General features: G+C 44.2%; 1 protein-coding gene across 2 annotated transcripts in view; it reads right to left on the reverse strand.

Moving 5' to 3' along the window:
- Nucleotides 1–21,492, reverse strand: part of MED12L (mediator complex subunit 12L) — a 335,742-nt gene that overhangs the window by 277,335 nt on the left and 36,915 nt on the right. For both annotated transcript variants that reach the window (XM_043492366.1, XM_038415603.2), the window contains exons 5-7: nucleotides 8,864–9,033; nucleotides 3,054–3,164; nucleotides 2,319–2,588 (exon numbers count right to left, since the gene is read on the reverse strand). In XM_043492366.1, coding sequence (XP_043348301.1) covers nucleotides 2,319–2,588; nucleotides 3,054–3,164; nucleotides 8,864–9,033 — 551 coding nt within the window. The remainder of the gene's footprint in view (nucleotides 1–2,318; nucleotides 2,589–3,053; nucleotides 3,165–8,863; nucleotides 9,034–21,492) is intronic.

Raw genomic sequence — 21,492 nt, forward strand, 5'->3', positions numbered from 1 at the left:
TTCCTTATTCATTATTAATTTGAAAATTGAATTTAAATATATACTTGCTCGCTTTACATTTGTATTGCTTTCATACTATCAAAGACACCACTGAAGGCTAATTTCCATCAGACACTGCCTATGAAACGAATAACTTTTAGCAAAAAAGGTGTCATTTTCGGGTTTCGTTTACAAAGAGAAGCTATGTATGAAAAATTAAAATTTATGTCCTTAACTAAAATATGCTTTTCTATCAAGATTTTAAAAACACAAAGGAGCCATTCAAATGCACCTTATTTCTAAGTAAATCTATTGTTCCTGAAAGGTGCTGGATGAAGACTGATATTCATTTATAAACCATTATAAAAATGACTATTGCTATGGTATCTAGTGCTGTACAAGGATTAAAACCCACCGGGGGAAATCATGCCCCACTGAACTCAATAGGAATTTTGCCATTGACTTCATCGGGCGCAAGATTTCACCCACCATGAGGATTGTTCATCATCGAAGTATAAGCAGGACCTCTTGATTGGGTTCCATTCAGCAACCCATCCTGCTCTAAATTACTTTTAGAAAGTAAGAAAATAAATTCTAAGTAGCTTTTGAGCTTGCCACTCTGTTTTCTTTTGCCTTGGTGGTTTGGAAATTTTTTTGGTGAAGGAGAGATGGATCTTAAAGCATGATCTGAGAAACAGCTAGAGTAAGGTTCTTCCCAGCTTCTTTTGGGATGTTCCAGAGTCGTGTTGTTGAGAGGATCTTCCTCCTGCTTTCACAAATTCAGATCTGGATTCCAACAACAGTAACCGCTAAACAGGTTGCCCGAGAAGCATCATTTGAAAATAACCTGGACACGTCCTATTGACAGCTTTGTCAATCTGTACCAAAACTCAGCACTGATCTGGTGATACAAGGAGAACCAGTGCAGGTAGCAAAGCTTTTTAGAGTCTCTTTGGACTGATACAGTTAGGAAATAAGCCACTGTGTTGTTTACCAGCTTTATGAATTTGTCTGTGCTAAGAAAGAAAAAGAGCACACGTGGCAGTAATCCAATATGGAGGCGACAAACACTAATGGCAGGTCCTTGTCCAAGAGGAACAGGAGGAGTCTTGCTAGCTGGGAGTGGAAAAAACTCTTCTAGCTGCAATTTGATTTTCCTGAGTCAGTGAGGAGTCCATAGACTTTGCATTATCCTAGTACAGTCACAAGCCCTTGATGGAGGAAGAGGTACTGATGTTCCCATTTACCTTCTTCACTTAGTATTAATTGAGTGTCCCTGGTGTTCAGTTTGAGTCAGCTGGTCTTCATCCAGGCTCTCAATTCCCTCAGGTGCCATGGCCTGTGAGAAAGTGATGCCTGAGAGATACATAGAGCTGCATGTCATCAGCATATTGTTGGCATCACAACCCATGTCATTAAGTAGATGTTAAACAGAAGCAGAAATAGGACTGAGCCCTGAGGTACTCTGCATATCAGCACTCTTAGGGAGGAGAAGCAGCTGCTCATCATAACTGAGCCTTTTTAGAAAGGAAAAGAAGTTATATTAGCCTAGTTCTATCACCTCTTGCCAGCACATGTAAATGAGTTACCTGCAGCTCAGGATCAATACTGTCAAAGGATGGTAAGAAAGCAAATAGTATGAATGTCATTGTCTCACCTTGGTTCGTTGCCACCGGGACTTGTGTATCAGTATGACCCACACTGTTTTGACTCTGTGCCAACCTCAAAAAAAATCTAGCAAATCTTCTGAGGTTAGATGCTGCCGAAGTCGGTGCACTACCACCTTGTCTTTGACCTTGCTCAGGAATGAAAGGTTTGACACCAGGCAAAAATTAACAAGAGTCACTGATGTCACGCGCTGGCTTCTGAGGCCAGACTACCGTGCATTTCAACGTGCCTAGCAGAGTGCTTTCTGAGGGAGGTTTTGATTATTTCTGCCAACAGAGGGCTTCTGTCCACACAACAGGTACCAACATGGACAGTAGCCAGCACATGCTTCTTCCTGCTGATACCTCTCAGTCGTAACCTGGAAAAACCACCTTTATGTTCATTGACCAGGCTCATTCAGATCTTCATCTCTTAGATGAAATTGTCAGAAGTACCAAACCTACTGGTGTTTTTTGTGATATGGCACCTATACATTAGGAATATGTCTGACACCACTCATTTCAAATTGACCAGTGAGCAACCATGAGATAGTAACAAAAATTGTCATAGATAGATATGAAATAATGACCTTTACGTAGAAGACTTTTTATCCCATTACCAGACCCATAAATCATCAAGTCCCCAGATACATTGCAATGAGAATTGTGAGAGCCTTGAAAACATTTACCTACCTGCAGCATACAACTCAGTCCATAAACTAGTGGACGATGTTGTGGGCAGGAAAAGAAATCTGAACAGGCTAGCTGTACCGGGCTCACCACAGGACCTGTTGCAGTAGGACTTGGAGCTGCTAAAGGAGGATTGTTTGGTGCAATAATCATATGAGGTGAGTGTGCAGCTATGAGGTTAGGAGTATCGCTTAGCAATAAAGACAGTCGTCTGGCACAGAAATAAGCAAGGCGACGGGACAGGTAGGCTGATTGAACAAACTCTTCTGAATACTGAAAAAAATGCATAATATATTAAACAAAACAGACTTGTCAAGGTACTCACATTCACTACAATTCTGATATCCAACATACATACATTAGAAGGGATCATCTAATGCATCTAGAAGATCTCTCAGGCAGAAAACATTGTTGAAACACTGGTCTACAGTTCTGACTCTTTAAAAAAGTCTTCTGTCCTGAAAGAGCATTTTTGGCCTGTTTTTCTATTTAGAAAACCTAATTTATGTATTCAATGCATGAGGAATTTCAAAGCCTTAAAAATGCATATAAAACTGTAGTTTAGTCCAAATACGAAGCATCTGGAAAAATGTTTCAGTACTTTTTATAGGTAAAACATTAGTACATAAGCAATTTTTAAAAATATGCTGAAGAGCATCAAATAAAAAATGTTACCTGGGATATTTTAAAATATAATTGTTTTCAAAAATAACTATAGCTTTAAACCATGCTCTGTACCTGCAACATTAGCGGTAACAAGAGTTTAAGAAGTTCATCGTCAGCAGGTCTGATTTTTTCCAGAACATCCAGTATCCATGTCAAATACTCATGTCTTTCAAGCATTCCCTCCTGAAAGAATTGTTTTTTAAATTGCATCAAAATTAATTGGAAGCAGCACACAAGAAGCTTTATAATTTTGTTACAAATGCTCCTTTATCATGCCACTTGGTTCTGATCTCCCGACTCAAATCAAAATGATTTGAACACTTGATAAGACCCTCCAACTCTCAAAGATTTTTTTAAAAATTAACCTAGAAAGAAAAATATGCAAGAACTAATGCTACTGAAAGAGCCCAGCAGATGAAGAAGCAACCATAAACTGGAATGGACTATACACACAGTTCAAATTCACCAGACTATCTGAACCCTATCCCCTTGACAGATTCACTATCAGGACCCCTGGCAGCTCTAAGCCTGACCCCTGGCACCAGAGAGACTTGCTTCTGTCTTAATTCCCCCTTCTCAGACCTTCAGCTTGGCAGGGAGTACACACTCTCCATGCACAGCCTACCACTACCTTTCTTGATTTACCCCACAACAGAATTCCTTTTTACAGTTATTTTTAATAATCAGACTAGAAAGAGGTGCTTAGTGGCAGGCTAGGCAAGTTGAGTGCACAGTGGACCATGCAGGAGGACAGCAAGGCTGAACATGCAGGAGGGGAACTCCACAAAGTACATTCTCCATGGAGCAGAAAACTGATTCAGCACCAATTTGTTGTTCTTGGTTTTTGAGGAGTGACGGTGTAGTCTAGTACTCTGCAAATGGAAAATCAAGAAACCCTCAAATGCAGGGAATGGATCCCTGCATGTTACCTGGCTTTAGGCCCATACTAATTGTGCAATGGTTAGTCTATACAATAGCTATTTTCTAGTCACATCTTTTTTTAAACTTCTTATAAACCAAAATTACTTTAACTTACAACAACACAGATAGAAAGAAACAGTTACTTACTTTACAATAACAGGTTATTTGAGATGTGTTGTCCATATATATATTCCATGGTCGGTGCAAATGCGCCCAATGCACCCGAGTTCAGATTCTTTTGGCCAGTAGTACGTGTTGGTGTGCAATGGTTACACACTGAGGGTCCTTGTGCATTGAACATAGGCATAAAGAGCAGGATGGCCTCAATTATCTCTCAGTTCTTTCCCCCAGTACAGAATCCAGGTGTTATCAGACTCTGTAGTATCAGGGAAGAAGGGCGGGTCATGGGACATGCATGGACAACACATCTCAAAGAAACACAGTTACTGTAGGGTAAGTAACAATATTTTCTTTGAGTACTTGCTCATGCATATTCCACGGCTTGTGACTCACAAGTAGCAGCCTAGATTATTGGAGGGAGTGCTACCACTCAACCTAAACAATGGCTACAGGTAGGCCAATGGTCTCAGGGATACGAAAGCCCCTCCTATAATTTTCGTTCTTGGACTTGGAGTTACAAATGATTTTCTTGGTTTACTTGTAGATCTTAAGGTTGCCAGATATCTGGTTTTGGACCAGAACACCCGGTCGAAAAGGGACCCTGGTGGCTCCAGTCAGCACCGCTGACCTGGCCAGCCCGTTAAAAGTCCAGTCAGCGGTGCAGCAGGGCAAAGGCAGGCTCCCTATCTGCCTTGGCTCCGCACGGCTCCTGGAAGCAGCCGCATGTCCCCCCCTCCAGCTCCTAGGTGTAAGGGCAGCTGCGGCCAATGGGAGCTATGGGGTGGCGCCTGCAGACAGGGCAGCACACAGAGCTGCCGGGCCATGCACAGAGCTGTCTGGCCACACCTCCATGTAGGAGCTGGAGAGGGGGACATGTCGTTGCCTCTGGGAGCTTCCTCAGGTAAGTGCCACCCGGAGCCTGTACCCCTGACCCCCTCCTGTGCCCCAACCCCCTTCCTAAGCCCTGATCCCTCACCGCCCTCAGAATCCCCCCTTCCACCCTCCTACACCCCAAATCGCTCATCCCCAGCCCCACCCCAGAGCCTGCACCCCCAGCACAGAGCCCTCACCCCCCCCCCGCACTCCATCCCTCTGCCCCAGCCCTGATCCCCCTCCCACACTCTGAACCCCTCGGTCCCAACCCAGAGCATCCTCCTACACCCCAAACTCCTCATCCCCAGCCCCACCCTAGAGCCCTCAGCCCCAGCCAGAGCCCTCAGCCCCTCCTGCACCCCAACCCCCTGAGCCAACCCAGTGAAAATGAGCAAGTGAGAGGGTGGGAAGAGTGAGCATCAGAGGGAGGGGAGATGGAGTGAGTGGGGGCAGGGCCTTAGTATGGGCAGGGCCTCAGAGGAGGGGCAGGATAGTGGCAGCGCAAGGGTGTCCGGTTCTGTGCAAGTAGAAAGTTGGCAGCCCTAGTAGATGGTATCAAGTGGAGTATCCCAGGGTCAGTCCTGGAGCCAGTTTTGTTCAACATCTTTATTAATGATCTGGATGATGGGACAGATTGCACCCTCAGCAAGTTCACAGATGACGCTAAAATGGATACGCTGGAGGGTAGGGATAGGGTCCAGAGTGACCTAGACAAATTGGAGGATTGGGCCAAAAGAAATCGGATGAGGTTCAACAGGACAAGTGCAGAGTCCTGCACTTAGGAAGGAAGAATCCCATGACCGCTACAAGCTGGGGACCGACTGGCTAAGAGGCAATTCGGACCTGGGGATTACAGCAGATGAGAAGCTGGATATGAGTCAGCAGTGTGCCCTTGTTGCCAAGAAGACTAATGGCATATTGGGCTGCATTAGCAGGAGCATTGCCAGCAGATCGAGGGAAATGATTATTCCCCTCTATCTGGCACTGGTGAGGCCACATCGGGAGTACTGCGTCCAGTTTTGGGCCCCCACTACAGAAAGGATGTGGACGAATTGGAGAGATTCTAGTGGAGGGCAACGAAAATGATCAGGGGATTGGGGCACATGACTTATGAAGAGAGGCTGAGGGAACTGGGCTTGTTTAGTCTGCAGAAGAGGAGAGTGAGGGGGGGATTTGATAGTAGCCTTCAACTAACTGAAGGGGGTTCCAAAGAGGATGGAGCTCAGATGTTCTCAGTGGTACCAGATGACAGAACAAGGAGCAATGGTCTCAAGTTGCAGTGGGGGAAGTCTAGGTTGGATATTAGGAAACACTATTTCATTAGGAGGGTGGTGAAGCACTGGAATGGGTTACCTAGGGAGATGGTGGACTCTCCATCCTTAAAAACCTCTAAGGCCCGGCTTGACAAAGCTCTGGCTGGGATGATTTAGTTGATGTTGGTCCCGCTTTGAGCAGGGGGTTGAACTAGATGACCTCCTGAGGTCTCTTCCAACCCTAATCTTCTATGATTCTATGATCTAAGGGATGAAAAGTTGCAGTCTGTAGTATGGAGCATGAAACCTGTCAATACGACTTTTGCAAATGAGCCAGTCATCTAAACACAGATAAATCTGAACTCCTTGTTTCCTGAGGTAAGCCCCCACTATTGCCAGGCATTTTGTCAATACCCATCATGCTGTCAATCGGCAAAATGGGAGAACACTGTCCTGGTAGTGGGAACTGCACACTTGTCATTTCAGATACCTTCTACAGGCAGGGTGAATCACTATATGGAAATAAGCGTCTTGGAAGTGAAAGCTATAAACAGTCATGTGGATCTAGAGTTGGAATTACCAAAATTATAGTTACCAACCTGAACTTATACTTGAAGGGGTTCAGTTGTCCCAGTTCCTGGAAAAGGTTCCAGCCCTCTTCCTTTCTGGGATTCAGAAAGTAATGAAGGTAAAAGCCCTTCCCATGCTCTTGAGGTACTTCTGCCACTGTTCTGAGATATGGCAATGACTGCACCTCCTGGTGTAGCATGCTGTCCTGAAAAGGGGCCCTGAAAAGGGATGGGTGGGGATTGGGGCTGCACAGTGAGCAACAAAGCTCAGACACTGCAAATCTGACTTGCAGCCACAGGCAGTGAGAAGGCACTGAGAAGCAGCTGGGGTCACTCCTCCCTCATGCCCTTGGTTGGAGGTACAAGGACACTCAGGCCACAGGCACAGCCACCAACAGACACTGCTGGCCAAAAGAACCCAAACTCAAGTGCACTGGGTGCATGAGTACCAAGAATGGAATATGTATGGACAAGCACTGGAATCAAATACATGCTGAAAATGCATTTATGGAGGGCACAGGGTCTAATGGGCTGAACAAGTGACTAAACAATTAAGGGCTCAGAGAATCTCAAGCTTTAACCCTGTTCAAGCCACCGTCCAACACATGCTACCTGACCTCTTTATGTTTCCTTCATACAATTTGGTCAGAAAGCTAGGCTTATGGAAGAAGCACCCCTCTGCTTGCTTGCTTGCTCGCTCACACACACACCCCGCATGCGCGCTCAAGTTACAGTTGAGCCAAATTACACTGTCCTATTATGAACAAATAGCTCTTTCATACCAAATATGAAGCTACAAGTTTGCTATCAGCAGGTTGCACCTGAATGAACATATTAATTTGCTCATTATCTGTTTCAGTGACTGAAAATGGGAAGTTTGATGATAATGTGCATTTCTTTCTAAATTAAAAGCTTTAAATCCACTTCATGCAAAATTAATCAGTGGTAAGACAAGAAAGTTGCAGCTTTGTCAGAGTGACAATAACTGTGCATACACCAGAGTCATGGGAAAGGAGACCCAAGTTTTCAAAAAGGAATTCTATTTTGGATGCCTCCATTTTTGGTGTACAGCCTCAGAGACCTACATGATCGTCAGCAATACTGAGCACCCACAACTCCAGTAAAAGAACCACAGAATCTCTGAAAAATCAGGCCCTAGATTGGTGTTTCTCAAATGCAGCCACCAGGGGCTTTTCTTGAGGCCACAGCCTCCTGGACTGTGATGGGGTGGGGGAGGGGTGACAAAATAGTGGCCCCCTCCCCCTCCCTGTTGCTCCTGAATGCCCCGCTTTGGTGTTGGCTGCTGGGGCCACCAGCAGCAATTGGGCTCTGCCCCCTTTGGAGACTCCTGGGGCACAATGCGGGAGCAGCAGGGGGTTGGTGAGTTCCCCACCTTCCTAGAGGCGGTGGGATTCAAGCTTTGGGCTTCAGCCCTGGGGTGGTGGACTGGTAGGCTCTGGCAGCAGGGCTTTGGGCTCCAGCGGTGCAGCAGCAGACCCCAGGCTCTGGCTGCGGTTCTTCAGGCTCCTGCCCCCCGCTGCCACCCCAATCCGTCAACCCACCAACCCTCATTGCCCCAACTCCTGCTACCTTCCCCGACCCTCCATCCAGGCCTTTGTTTGTCCCCAGGCTTGCCAGGACTGAGTAAGTCTGCTGTGAAAAATGATACTTGTATGTTTGTTAATATTACTTTTCACAACAGACTTACTCACTAGCAATAAATAAATTACAATGAGTTAGACATGTATATGTGCATATTTATTTGTTTTTCCTAAAGCTAATTAAGTATTCTAGGGAAAAATGAGAGAGCAGCCACCAACCCCTGCTGGTGGCCACGCTCTGAGGCCACCAAAAAATTTGTCCTTAGAAACCCTGCCCTAGATGTCCTAAACCAGGCATCCAAAATTAAAAACCAGTTGAAAGTTTGTCCCTAAATCTGAATGCATTTAACCTCATAAATCTAATACAGAGAAAACTTAAAACAATATCATACCTAGCAAATTTTAACAAAACATGCACAAACTGTAAGCGGCTAACTGAAAATTATGAAAGAGCAGGCAAAGTGCCAAATTACTTCTAAGTGCATTTTAAAATTGGACCCTACCTAATACAGTCATCCCCAAAAAGGCACTTTTTACAAGGTTACCTGAAACAGATAAAATGCCAACTTTTCATTATATTCCCACTGCTTCAGGGCTTGTTCCACCTCTTGAGGCATAGCTACCGAGCCAGTCCCTTGGTTTGAGGACACGTGATAAAATTCTGCAATCTTTGCCAGCTGCTCTCGAAGGTATCTGGTTGAGATCTGAGTCCATTCTATGAAATAAGTTTACAGTTAAAAATTGACTTATTTTTCTTTTCTTTTCATGTGACGACATATTTGATTCTTCATAGTAAAAAAACTCAACTTTTCAATTACCTCTGCAGTCAAAATATCTTTTTATAACATTAAGCAGCAACTGTATAACACAATTCTGACCTAATAGTTGTGTGTGCGCGCGCATCTCCTGTGCTTTGTTTTCAAAGTGTACACACCAGGAATGTGTCCACCTGTAATTTAAAGATACAAATACCAGCTATGCCTTAAGGGAATCACCCATCTGCTCCATCAAGGCTCAATATTCAATCACAAAGCAACCTTGCACACAAGTGTAGGAATAAATATACTACAATTAATTATTTCGATGTGGAGTCTTACTTTTTCCCCCGCAAAGAATTATAACAAATAAAACTAAACAGAATTTTACACAAGCCAGAATGATTAGAAATAAAAAAATGTTTCTTATAATGCTTTGAAATAGATATACAACAACTCTGATTTCCCTTTTTCTCCAGAACGTAACCTTCTTAGAGCAGTTTATTAGGTCAACAGCCTGGCCACTGCAGTGTCAAACGCATCAAGACAAGACTGCTTTGACGGTTCTCAGGTCAGAGACTGACAAAGATGCAATCACAGATTTGAGTCATCTTGCACTGCCTGTCACATAGTCAGGACATTAACAGCAAGCAGTAGTGCTTCTCTTAGCCTCATCCAACCAGTGAGTCTACAATGCAGGATGCTTTAGTGGGGGCAGGGAGAATTAGTACATCAAAACCATAGGGGCAGAAATTCACCCACTATGTCATCTTTGGCAACCTCAAAACATAAAAAGGTCAACTTCAATTCATTCTGTATCTCAGAGAGCTAGTGATACTTTGCTTATGCCACTTGTCAGAACTGCCAATAAAACTCTAGATCTTACGTTTATTTAAAAGGCCTCTGTCCAAAACCTGAAATCAAAATTAACCAACAGTTCTTCAGGGGCGCCCAGTCCTTGCAGTCTCCGTTCACTGTACGCCTACAAACCGCCCTTGGTCTCTTGGTGCACAACCACTTGAGAACCACAGGTTTCCCAGGCAAAATTCTCACTATCTCAAAAAGATTCCTCTTAAGGGCATCATGACTACATAAAGATGTATCATCTGTTCTTAGCTCGGACCCCTAGGGATAACAGCTGCCTTACAACATGAGCCCTGCAGGGCTCGGAGAAAGGGAAAAATAACCCATAGACCAATCCAGTCTGCTGCCAGAGAAGATTGCCCTGTAACTCTGAAAATGGCCACAACTCCACCTGACCATAGAATCATAGAATATCAGGGTTGGAAGGGACCTCAGGAGGTCAATCTAGTCCAACCCCCTGCTCAAAGCAGGGCCAATCCCCAACTAAGTCATCCCAGCCAAGGCTTTGTCAAGCCTGACCTTAAAAACCTCTAAGGAAGGAGATTCCAGCACCTCCCTAGGTAACCCATTCCAGTGCTTCACCACCCTCATAGTGAAAAAGTTTTTCCTACTATCCAACCTAAACCTCCCCCACTGCATATGAGAGAGAATCTTTTGGCACTTTCTTACATACAACCCTAGTACCTGGGCCTACTTCCAATAGAATGTTCCCTGACCAGATGGTCAGGGCCAACAGTGACTGAGCTAAGGGATGGCTGTGCTGAACTTCAAAACTGACTTCAGCAGAAGCTACAACAAGTGTCAGGCCACTTGAGTCTATACACAAGAGAGAGCAATACATAAATAATATTGCATTCCTCCTTTATACACAGGACGAGATGGATATTAAAACCTTGAGCCATCACCAACTTCAGTGAATACACTTGAAAGTTCATCTTCAAGTAGCTTAAGTCACAAAATACAGGTTTGATTATACAAAAGCCTTTAAGGATTAAATATATCTATATCTATATCTCAATTCTTTACTTGTACAATGTATTCCGCAATATTTTTATAGGATCAGATGCGTGCTAGTGCTTTACACAGAGGTTTGAATGCAATTTCCATGACCTGATCAGTCTCCTTCAGACCCCCAAATAAAGTAAAAGTCCTTTTAAAAAACCAAGCAGGAAGGAGAATTTCCAGTTTCACAGTACTGAATGGGCAGGAAGCTACTGAATTGGGGAAGGGTGAGGGGCGGTGTAAGGCAGGCAGCCCACTCCCGGGAGATCTTTCCCAAAGATTTGTAGGCGATAGGAAGCAGAGGTAGAAGAGCTTCTTGCCACACCCTGTAGTCAGGGGAGTGGTCAAGCCTTAATGGCAATCTCAGTATTTCACGCAAACTTTTGGGGTGTGACCCAAACCCTCCAGTTTTAGCCCACTGGAATTTTGCTAACTAAAAGGGTGAGAGTTTCCCATTACTTTAATCTCAGCACTTTTGGCTACTCAAAATATGACTCAGATTTCTACTAATAATATTTTTTTTCCTTTTTGTGGTATGTCCAACTGCCCTGTTGAGTTTACCGAAACAGCTGCTTCTATTAACTGTACCTTTTCTTGCTTCAGAAAATAGCCATTATTTCTAACCTTACAGCTGATAGCTATGGAGAATAATTTCTCCACCTAATCTTTGTAGCGCTCCTTTTAAAAGGTTATGCCTCAGATTTCTACCCCAACATGACCTCTTTTTTCCTCCTTTGAAATGCAGATACCTCAACATAGACATGTAAAACATGTCTGAATATGAATTTAAATGCCTATTTTGAGGCACTCCCAATTGAACATTTGGCCCTAAAATCTTTCCTTCTAGCTCATTACACCCAAAACCTTGGGTCTTCCTGTTGGCAGTTGCTCGTCTGAACTCCTAATATTTTCACTGAAGTCATGTAAGCCATTTGTTGAACCTTACATTAATATTTGTAAAGTCTGGGGATGTCTTGCCTTTCAAAAACCAAACACCCCTCTCATCTTGCAGATTCTGTCTTTTGTCTGACTTGCACACCTCACAGGACACAATTAAGCATCTATCATCTGTGCACATGAAGAGGATTTCTGTGAATACAAACTACCATTGACATCACAAGCTTTGATCTTGCCATACACAGAACAATGCTAATCGAAGTTAATTAATCCACCATCATTTACCTCATTGAGTATTTTGTTCTAAAGTTTAGAGTGAAGTGAACAATGTAGTAAAAGGCTGTGTGAAGTTTTGCAATAATGATGCGATTGCTGCGTTTGTCATTCTTATTCAGATAATCACAGAAATATGGATGCAGTATGAGAGCAATACACAAAATATGGTGGAACTTTTCTTAAAAATTAGTACAAATGCACGAGAGGGTGGTAGCAGGGTCTACATGGACAGTTGATACGTGCATGCTAACGTGCTATAGATTTATATAGCAGCTTGCTGCACACTCACTTTGTCTAGACAAACCTTAAATTAACGTGGGGTGATAATTTAGGTGAAGGATTACCTACCTTAGAGTTCCTCTTTTCCATCCTCTTAACAGTACAGCTGAATTTACTAGGAATATTTTTTTAATATCCCACAAGAGACAAATATGTTACAGAGTTATGTTTAACCAGCATGTAGCATATTTGAGAATACTGTAGCACATTCTTCTATGAACACATAAAAGCACTGCTTTGACAGTCTAAACCTGTTTACTATCAGAGCTACAGGGACTCCCCATATGTGGCCTGTGCAATATTTGCTCCTCAGGCTTTACCCTAGCTTGCTCATCTTTGAATCTTTTTCCCTGAATTTCTTCTACCATCAACATCTATTGAAAGGGTTTTCTCTCCAAAGCTAGTGGCTTGGTACAAAAACGTGGAGTAATTTTCAGTCTTAAACCGACTATATAGAAATGTTTAGTAAATATTTGCTTCAGAACACTCACTCAATTTTCTAAAAACTGTTGCAAATCCATCATTTCACACTTCTTTTCAATGTCACACCATGAAAGGATAATTTTCCCAAGGCAATTTATTACCAGTACCTCAGTGCCACTGAGTTAGAAACCATGGAGAATGAATCATTTTCATTACTTAAGGCACAGACCTGAAACATTTTGAAGACTGCCAAAAACTAATCAGTGATGTACTGTATAATTATTCACAGAAAGCTCTAAATAACCTTTGCAAAATCGAGAACTTGCATGCATAATGTAACCTTTAGCACCCATTTGGCACATTCAAAATGAAATCTGTGTTGGAGCACTAATGTAATACTGAACCAAAAACTAAGTGCATCAGCCTTAGGACAGTCCTGTTATCTCGTTTCATTCAGATAACCATATGCCTCCTCCAGCTATCATCATGGAACTGACCAAAGATGGAACTGAAACCAGAAGTATCCACCCACCTATTTTTCTCTCTGTGGTACCATTCTCTCCCCCTTTCCTGTAAGCAGAACAACATTTTCTTCACAAATACAGCCTCAGCTGGTGTAAACTGAAGCTATGCCACAAATTACACCAACTGAGGACCTGAACCATTGATTTTGCTCAGAAGACTCAACGTATTTATTTTCTTTTAAGAAGAAAAGATAGTTTGAGAGAATTCTTTGATTTAAATGCAGCATTACCAATATTCATTCCAGGCTGAGAAGATATGCCTTTGGTACTCAAACCTAATCCAGTGTCATTTTATATCTCCCTGGGATAGCATGATGTGCTGTCTCAACGAAGATAATGAGCAGAGCTATTCGCTGTGATTAGGGAAGCAATAAACTTATTTCTAGCGGTTAATACTGTAACTCCTCCTAGGAACTATCCCTAAAACTGTTTGGAGTAGAGGTAAGAGGATAAAGGTGATCAGAGACCTGAATAGCAAAAGCAGGAGATAGGAGACAGGTGAGTAAGTGCCTAGGACACTATGTTCTATACAAACTTATAACAGGTTGGGGAAGGAGAGAAGAGAAGAGGAGTGTGTGATAGGAAAGGAATAGAAAAAAAAAAGCAGAAGAGAAGCAAGGCAGCACTGGTCACAGGGCTGAGGGACAGGACCTAGAGACTCTTCTTCCCCAAAGGTTTCTACATTAGAGAGACCTTGGGAGGGGGAAGGAAAAGATGCACAGAGCCCACAGTGCCACCCTCAGTCTCTTTCCCTTCCCTTGGAAGTCTGCCTGCTCCCTCTCCCCCATCCATGACTGCTGGGCCAGCAGCAGACCCCATCAGGAGTTGACACTGCCTTCTGCCTCCCTGCTGTTGTGATATAAGCGACTGTCGCAGGAGGAAAAGGAGAAAAAGAAGGTGATGTGAACTCACAAGTGAGATGAACTAAGCAGCCCAGCCACCCACCAGCAGCTGCATTAAAACACACACATTACTGAGAAGCGGGGGGTGGAGAATTCTCATCTAGGGATCCTCTTCTATCACTTCTACTGGGTAAAAAGAAAAGTAGTACTTGTGGCACCTTAGAGACTAACAAATTTATTAGAGCATAAGCTTTCGTGAGCTACAGCTCACTTCATCGGATGCATTTGGTGGAAAAAAAAAAGAAGAGGATCCTACTGCAAACACCCCACCATCTCCCCAATCCTTTTCACTACAGGGAGGAGAAAGAGGGCCTGCTTCAGCAAGCCCTAACCCTACACTCCATGGCCTGGGGAAAGGCAGCAGAGGACCCACTGCTACACACACAGCAGCTGGAAGGGTCATGAGGGGTTGGAAAGACCCTGTTGCAATGCGTACCCCACCCCCAATGCTTGGGGCAAAAGAGAAGAGACTCTGCCACACAAAAAGTGATAAGGGTGAAAGAGGGGGTTAGAGTTAGGTAAGTAAGGTGGTCAGTCCCCCAAAAAGTTGCAGATCTGCTTCACTGATATGGAGATGAGCTTCTCCTGTAGAGAAAAGGGAAAAAAGCAGCAGCAGAGAGGGAAGGGAGAAAAAAAGGCAGACATTTATCCCTCCAAAGAGCACTTTTTGTCAGTCACAGACAAGAGGCATGGACCCCAGACCAACCAAGTCAAATTTCAGGAGGGGGCTTCACTGCCTGACTTAAGGAAACAAGAACAGAACATGGAGGCATGAACCTAATTCAATGTTTTTGGCCTTTTTCCAGGCACTGGTGATGGGACACAGTCCCATTTCAACAGAGTTCTGAAATGCACTCCAGCAATCATTATATATTACAGAATATCTGGACCCAAACCTGAACACTGGGTCCAAACACACACAGACTTTGGAGAATGCCTGATCTAAGCCTCATGGCACAGACCCATCTCTACCATTTATTACTCTATTTTGGAAAATCGATCTTAACAGCGTTGCAAAAACTTGCTTCAAGCTGCAATTGTGTCATCCTTAGATTGCAAGATATGCAAGGCCAGACCTGGACAGAAGTTTGATGGGAGTGTGCTAAGAAAAACCCAGGACAACACAACTCACTCATTTTGCCAGTTCAGTAGGAGACCTTTATTTGTTTGTGACAATACTAAATCAATATACTTGCAAGACAGCACTGTGCCAAAGGTCCCATCTTTTGGATGAGATGCAAAACCAGGGTCCCATCTGCCAAATGCACAACTAAACTAGGTTTCAGAGTAGCAGCCGTGTTAGCCTGTATCCGCAAAAAGAAAAAAGGAGTACTTGTGGCACTTTAGAGACTAAAATTTATTTGAGCGTAAGCTTTCATGAGCTACATCTCACTCCATCGGATGCATTCAGTGGGGGAAAAAAATGCATCCAATGAAGTGAGCTGTAACTCACGAAAGCTTATGCTCAAATAAATGTGTTAGTCTCTAAGGTGCCACAAGTACTCCTTTTCTTTCAACTAAACTACGTTAATTTAACTTTGTTTCATTTGCTTTTATTACAGCCACTCTATTAGATACACGGATTATTACATTGTAAACATTGCTTTTTTCCCTTCTGAATCTATACCTTTTTTGTTGTTCCTCAGTGTCTCGCCTATTGCTCTCACCTGTTTTCATGTTTAGACTCCTGAACAAGAATTATTAATTCAACACAACACTGTTTTCTGCCTCTGGAGCTCAAGTTTATTGCTTTGGGAGTTTGCTGCTACTAATATGCAGTTAACATACCGTCATAGTAACGGGTGCAATAGTATTATATAGTTGTACATTATCCAGTCCTAAATTAACCTTACAACACTGTCACACAATTTAAAAAAAAAAAATTGTTCAGATTTAAAGATGGCTTTTTTCAGGCTGCCATAATTCACTTTGTGAAAAAGCCAAACTGCCACAGGCTGCAAAAACCTCTCAAAGTCCTGACAAAGAAACATTCTCCAAAAATCTAGATGCAACAGTGGAAAGAATAGAAGGTTAGCAGGGATGAGGACAGAGTTAAGTCTGCTTGGATAACTTAGTTTTCCTATTTTCTAATGTTGGTAGTTTCTCTAAATTTATCTTTGGAGTTTGGTTAAAGTCTGTGCGTCTCACAGAACGTGAGATCCTCTTAAGGGACTATTTTCCCTCCTTTAATACCTGCAATATGATGAAGTTTTTACCTAGAACTAGTAACGCTGTAACTATTTACAGTTTCTACTGTACTCTATATCTCAAATCACAGCACAAACATTAAGCAATCTTCACAACCCCCCTACCACATATGATAGAAAGAACTCCTAATTTCTTTCTTCTTAGGCACTACTTTCTCTCCTTTCTTTTTCCATTGTGATTGACCACCCTTTCTTTCAGCCAAGCTCACAACCTCTTATTTTCAGTTCCTCTCCATTCCTATTCCCCAATATCCAAGTAGTTACCAAATCCAACTCACTTTTCCAATATCTCCAAATTTCCACTCTTGTGCCTACGGCTAAAGTGCTTGTCCATGCGTTATCCTCCTGAATACTTCAAGCATCATCTTTCTGCCCTCTGCCATTCCTGTATTTCTCTCCTCCACTCCATTTAGAATGGAACTACTAAAATAAACATTCCCCTGCCACTTGGACAATGTCACCTCACCCTGAATCCCTCCACAAACCGCCTCTCATCTACCCCTACCCAAATTCAACTGCCCCCCTTGCCTTCTAGTCCTGCTCAAACCTCCTCTGCCTGGCTGTTCTCATTTATCATCACCATCATCTTTGCCCATGAATCCTACTTCACTTCTCCCCACATCTCCTCTCATCTTCATGCTTTCTCCCTTGCTGAGCCTATTGCCAGTATGCCAGGCATCTCACTCCTTTCAAACCCAGTCCATGACAGTACAAATGTCATTGCCAAATTAAATTAAAATATATATATATGCTCGAATAATCCCTCTCCTGGGATTTCTAGCATGTTTCATTTGTCTTTTTCAGATCGTAAATTTCTCAGGCAGGGACCACATTTTATGCTGTGTTGCATGCACTCTGGGCACTTCAATAATGAAGTAATAGTATCTTTACCCATGTTTTATAGATGGGGAAAGTGTCACTAGGGATTAAATGATTTAGAAGGTCATTCAGACAGTAAGTGAAAGAGCTACAACCAGAACTCAAAAATTCCTATCCTCTCACCCCATGCTTAGCGTCTACACTGAGGTATATGTATCCTGTCCTTCCAATCTTTCTGTACCTTTAACTGAACTGTGCAGCCTCTGTAGACGCCATATGGGCCTAACTCCTTGTCCAGCAGCTTGAAAGTACACTTCCTTGCCTAGAGCCAGATTTGCTTTTCTTACAGCACGAAACAGGTAAAGTTTTGAAAAAACTTTCCTTTTTAGTCTAATGATATCTAACTAATGATTCGGGATTTTAAGAGTGCCCTCTCTTTTTTCTTTTAATTAAAAGGGATTTTCTATTCACTTTCAAGGAACTAACATCCCACTGTGCACAGGAGGGGAGGACAGTGGATCCTACACAAAAATACTTGGTACTTATAACAAGTCAGTTCAAGTTTGCAGTTTTTTTTGCAAATACGATTTTATTTCATTTTGTTTGGTGTGTTCTCATGTTAGGTTGCTGTTTTGCTCGTTTGTGTTTCCCAGTTCAATTGTACATTCAGCATGTGTCATATCCTGTGACAATTCTTTCTAATGACAGAAACAGTCAAGTAACAGTCATTACAAAAATAAATCCTACAGCTCTTATGTCATTTCAGGGAAACGACTCACATGATTTAAGGGCTGCATGATTGAGCCCATGTTTTGCACTTTTCTTGCTCGACTTGTTTGAATGACAAAAGCACCACTTTCTCTTTTGCATTTCCAGAACGCTCTATGCACACTGCAGCTTACTTTTTGGAGTATCATAAGAAGCTGGAAGAAAAAGTGGTCTTGGAATAACTTCAGTGGATGAGTCGGGCCACATCTACACTGGCAAGTTTCTGCGCAGTAAAGCAGCTTTCTGTGTTGTAACTCCCAAGGTGTACACACTGCCAAGCCACTTAATGCGCAGAAACTGCGCAGTTGCAGCGCTGGGGGGGGGGAGGGAGGGAGGAACCTCACTCCGCCAAGTTTTCTGCACCGGGGCTACCGTGCTGCAATGCCAGCGTAGACACCCTGGTCGATTACAGCACTGCGCCTGGCCTCCAGGAGGTGTCCCACAATGCTTGTTCTCACCTCTCTGGTCATCAGTTTGAACTCTACTGCCCTGCCCTCAGGTGACCAACCATCAGCCCCACCCCATACATTCCTTTGCAAATTTGAAAGTCCCCTTCCTGTTCGCTCGCTGATGCGTACAGTGGTCTCAGCACAACTTTTCAGGTGGCCATGCCTGCTCCACGCACCAGACTATCCCCCGCTTGGAGTGATGCCAAGCTGCTGGACCTCATCAGCATTTGGGGAGAGGAAGCTGTCCAGTCCAAGCTGCGCTCCAGCTGTAGGAATTATGATACCTATGGACAGATTTCACGATGCATGACAGAAAGGGGCCTGACCGGGACACGTTGCAGTGCAGGGTCAAAGTGAAGGAGCTGCGGAATGTCTACCACAAGGCATGGAGGCAAACTGCCATTCCAGTGCTGCACCCAAGAGCTGCTGGTTCTACAAAGAGCTGGACGCGATACTCGGCAGCGACCCCTCCTCCACTGTGAAGGCTCCTGTGGATACTTCGTTGGAGAGGAGGCCCCTGGTAAGTGGACCTGATTTTGGGAATTGATGAAGCAAGTTGTCAGGGGCAGGAGGGTTGCAGGAAGCAGGCTTGTCTCCCATCGCATGCCCAGTCTGAGCGGCGGAACAGACTGTTGATAGAGTTCACTCACTTCACGGGAATCTCCCTCAGAGATCTCCAGGAAACTCTCATGGAGATACTGGGCAATCTGCTGCCACAGGTTCCTCAGCAGAGCTGCTTCATTTCTTGCTCCATTAACAATAACTTTCTACGCCACCTTGCAATGATGGGGGGTGGGGGGGGGGAAAAAGGACCATTGCTACACACAGGCTAGCTGCATAGGCGCCAGGGCAGAAGCTGCAAGCTTGGAGAAGACCGTCCCTTGATTCCCTGCTCACCTCAGCAGCGAGATATCTTCCAAAATGATCACCTCCTGTGGAAAGTATGGGGACAGGAATGATTATCAGGCCCCCGCTACAGTGCTGGCTCTACCTGAGTGCCACGTGCCCAGTGTCTGGTAGGGTCCGGGAACAGTAATTTACCTGCCCCTGAGGCTACTCGTCATTTTGGGGCTCTTGTGGCTCGTGTGTGCTTGCCTGGGGTCAGCCAGTTATTGACAGGTGTGAGTACTGGCTGTGTTTTAAAGCACTGAATCACTGTCGTCTGTGTTGCAAACAATACTGCTTCTGTAAAATGTTGCAATTAAACTTCACAAAGATGACCTTGGGAGCACAGCCTTCCTTAGCAGCACAGAATGGCTGCGGAGAATTAGAAAGCATCCAAGAAGAACTAAAGAGGACTTTCTGCATGAGGTTATGATGCACTCGGCCGCCAAGAAACAGGAATTAAAGGAGCAGTGGGATAGCAAGAAGAGGGACCGAAACAAGAACACAGCACACCAGAAAGAAGCCACGGAGCAGCTCCTAACAGTTATGGGAGCACCAAGTGAACACGCTCCAGGTGATACTAGCTCTTCAAACAGAGCAGCTCCGCGCCTGCCCTCCCCTGCAGCCTCTGTCACAAAATTCTTTCCCATGTGCCCCCCAGACACCGCCAACACACACTTATTAACATCCTGGCTCCACTCTGTACCCTCAGCATTCCACTCCTCCCCCCTCACAGTCCAGCAGTGTGGACTCCCACTACCCACTGCACTCAACACCGATCCCTCTGCAGTTTGGGCCTGCTGAAGTACCGGGTGACATTGTACTCCAAAGGAGAAGGTTGGGTATGATCCCTGGACATACTCAAATCTGTAGCTGTCCCAGGATGACGACTCCTCTTGAGAATTTCCCTTCCTCCATACCCCCTTCCCCTCCCTGCTGATGAATTTTTTTTGTTTGACTCTTTCCTCCAATTGTTGTCTTTTAATAAAAGAATTGTGTTTGTTTGAAAGCAATCTTTGCTCTTTTTCGCTTTCACTTAATAGAATACTGCAAAGCAACATACAATAATGTTAAGGCCCCTTCTTGCATCATGTGCACTAATCACCTCCTAGCATTACAAGCACTGCAATCTCAAGCATAGCAACAACGATTAGTGACTTTCAGCTTCAAATTGCTGCCTCAAGGCATCCCTGATCCTTATGGCCCCACACTGTGCTCCTCTAATAGCCCTGGTCCCTGGCTGTTCAAACAGTCTCCAGGCGCTGAGCCTCTGCAGTCCAGCCCTGAGTGACGCTTTCACCCTTCCCTTCACAAGTATTATGGACCTTACAGCACGCGGCTATATGCATAGGAATATTGTCATCGGCCATGTCCAGCTTCCCACAAAGGCAGCACCAGCGGGCTTTTAAATGGCCAAATGCACATTCCACAGTCATTCTGCACTTGCTCAGCCTGTTGTTGAACTGCTCCTTGCTGCTGTCAAATTCCCTCATGTATGGCTTCATAAGCGATGGCATTAAGAGGTAGGCAGGGTCTCCCAGGATCACAATGAGCATTTTGACTTTCCCTACGGTGATCTTCTGGTCCAGGAAGAAAGTCCCTGCTTGCAGCTTCTTGAACAGGCCAGTGTTCCAAAAGATCCATGCATCATGCACCTTTCAGGAACAGCCTGCAGTAATGTCTGTAAAATGCCTACCGTGATCCACAAGCACCTGGAGAACCATTGAAAAATACCCATTGCAATTAAGGTACTCAGTGGCTGGTGGTCTGGTGCCAGAATTGGAATATGCATGCCATCTATTGCCACTCTGCAGTTAGGGAAGCCCATTTGTGCAAAGCCATCCACAACATCACGCACGTTGCCCAGAGTCACGGTTTTTCGGAACAGGATGCGATTAATGGCCCTGCACATTCCATCAACACAACTCCAACAGTCAACTTTCCCACTCCAAACTGGTTCGCGACCGATTGGTAGAAGGCTGGAGTAGCCAGCTTCCACAGTGCTATCACCACGCACTTCTCCAGTGACAAGGCAGCTCTCATTCTCATGTCCTTGCACCACAGGGCTGGGGCGAACTCACCACACAGTCCCATGAACGTGGCTTTCCTCATGTGAAAATTCTG

The sequence above is a fragment of the Dermochelys coriacea genome, chromosome 9, assembly GCF_009764565.3.
Source record: "Dermochelys coriacea isolate rDerCor1 chromosome 9, rDerCor1.pri.v4, whole genome shotgun sequence".
NCBI classification, from domain to species: domain Eukaryota; kingdom Metazoa; phylum Chordata; order Testudines; family Dermochelyidae; genus Dermochelys; species Dermochelys coriacea.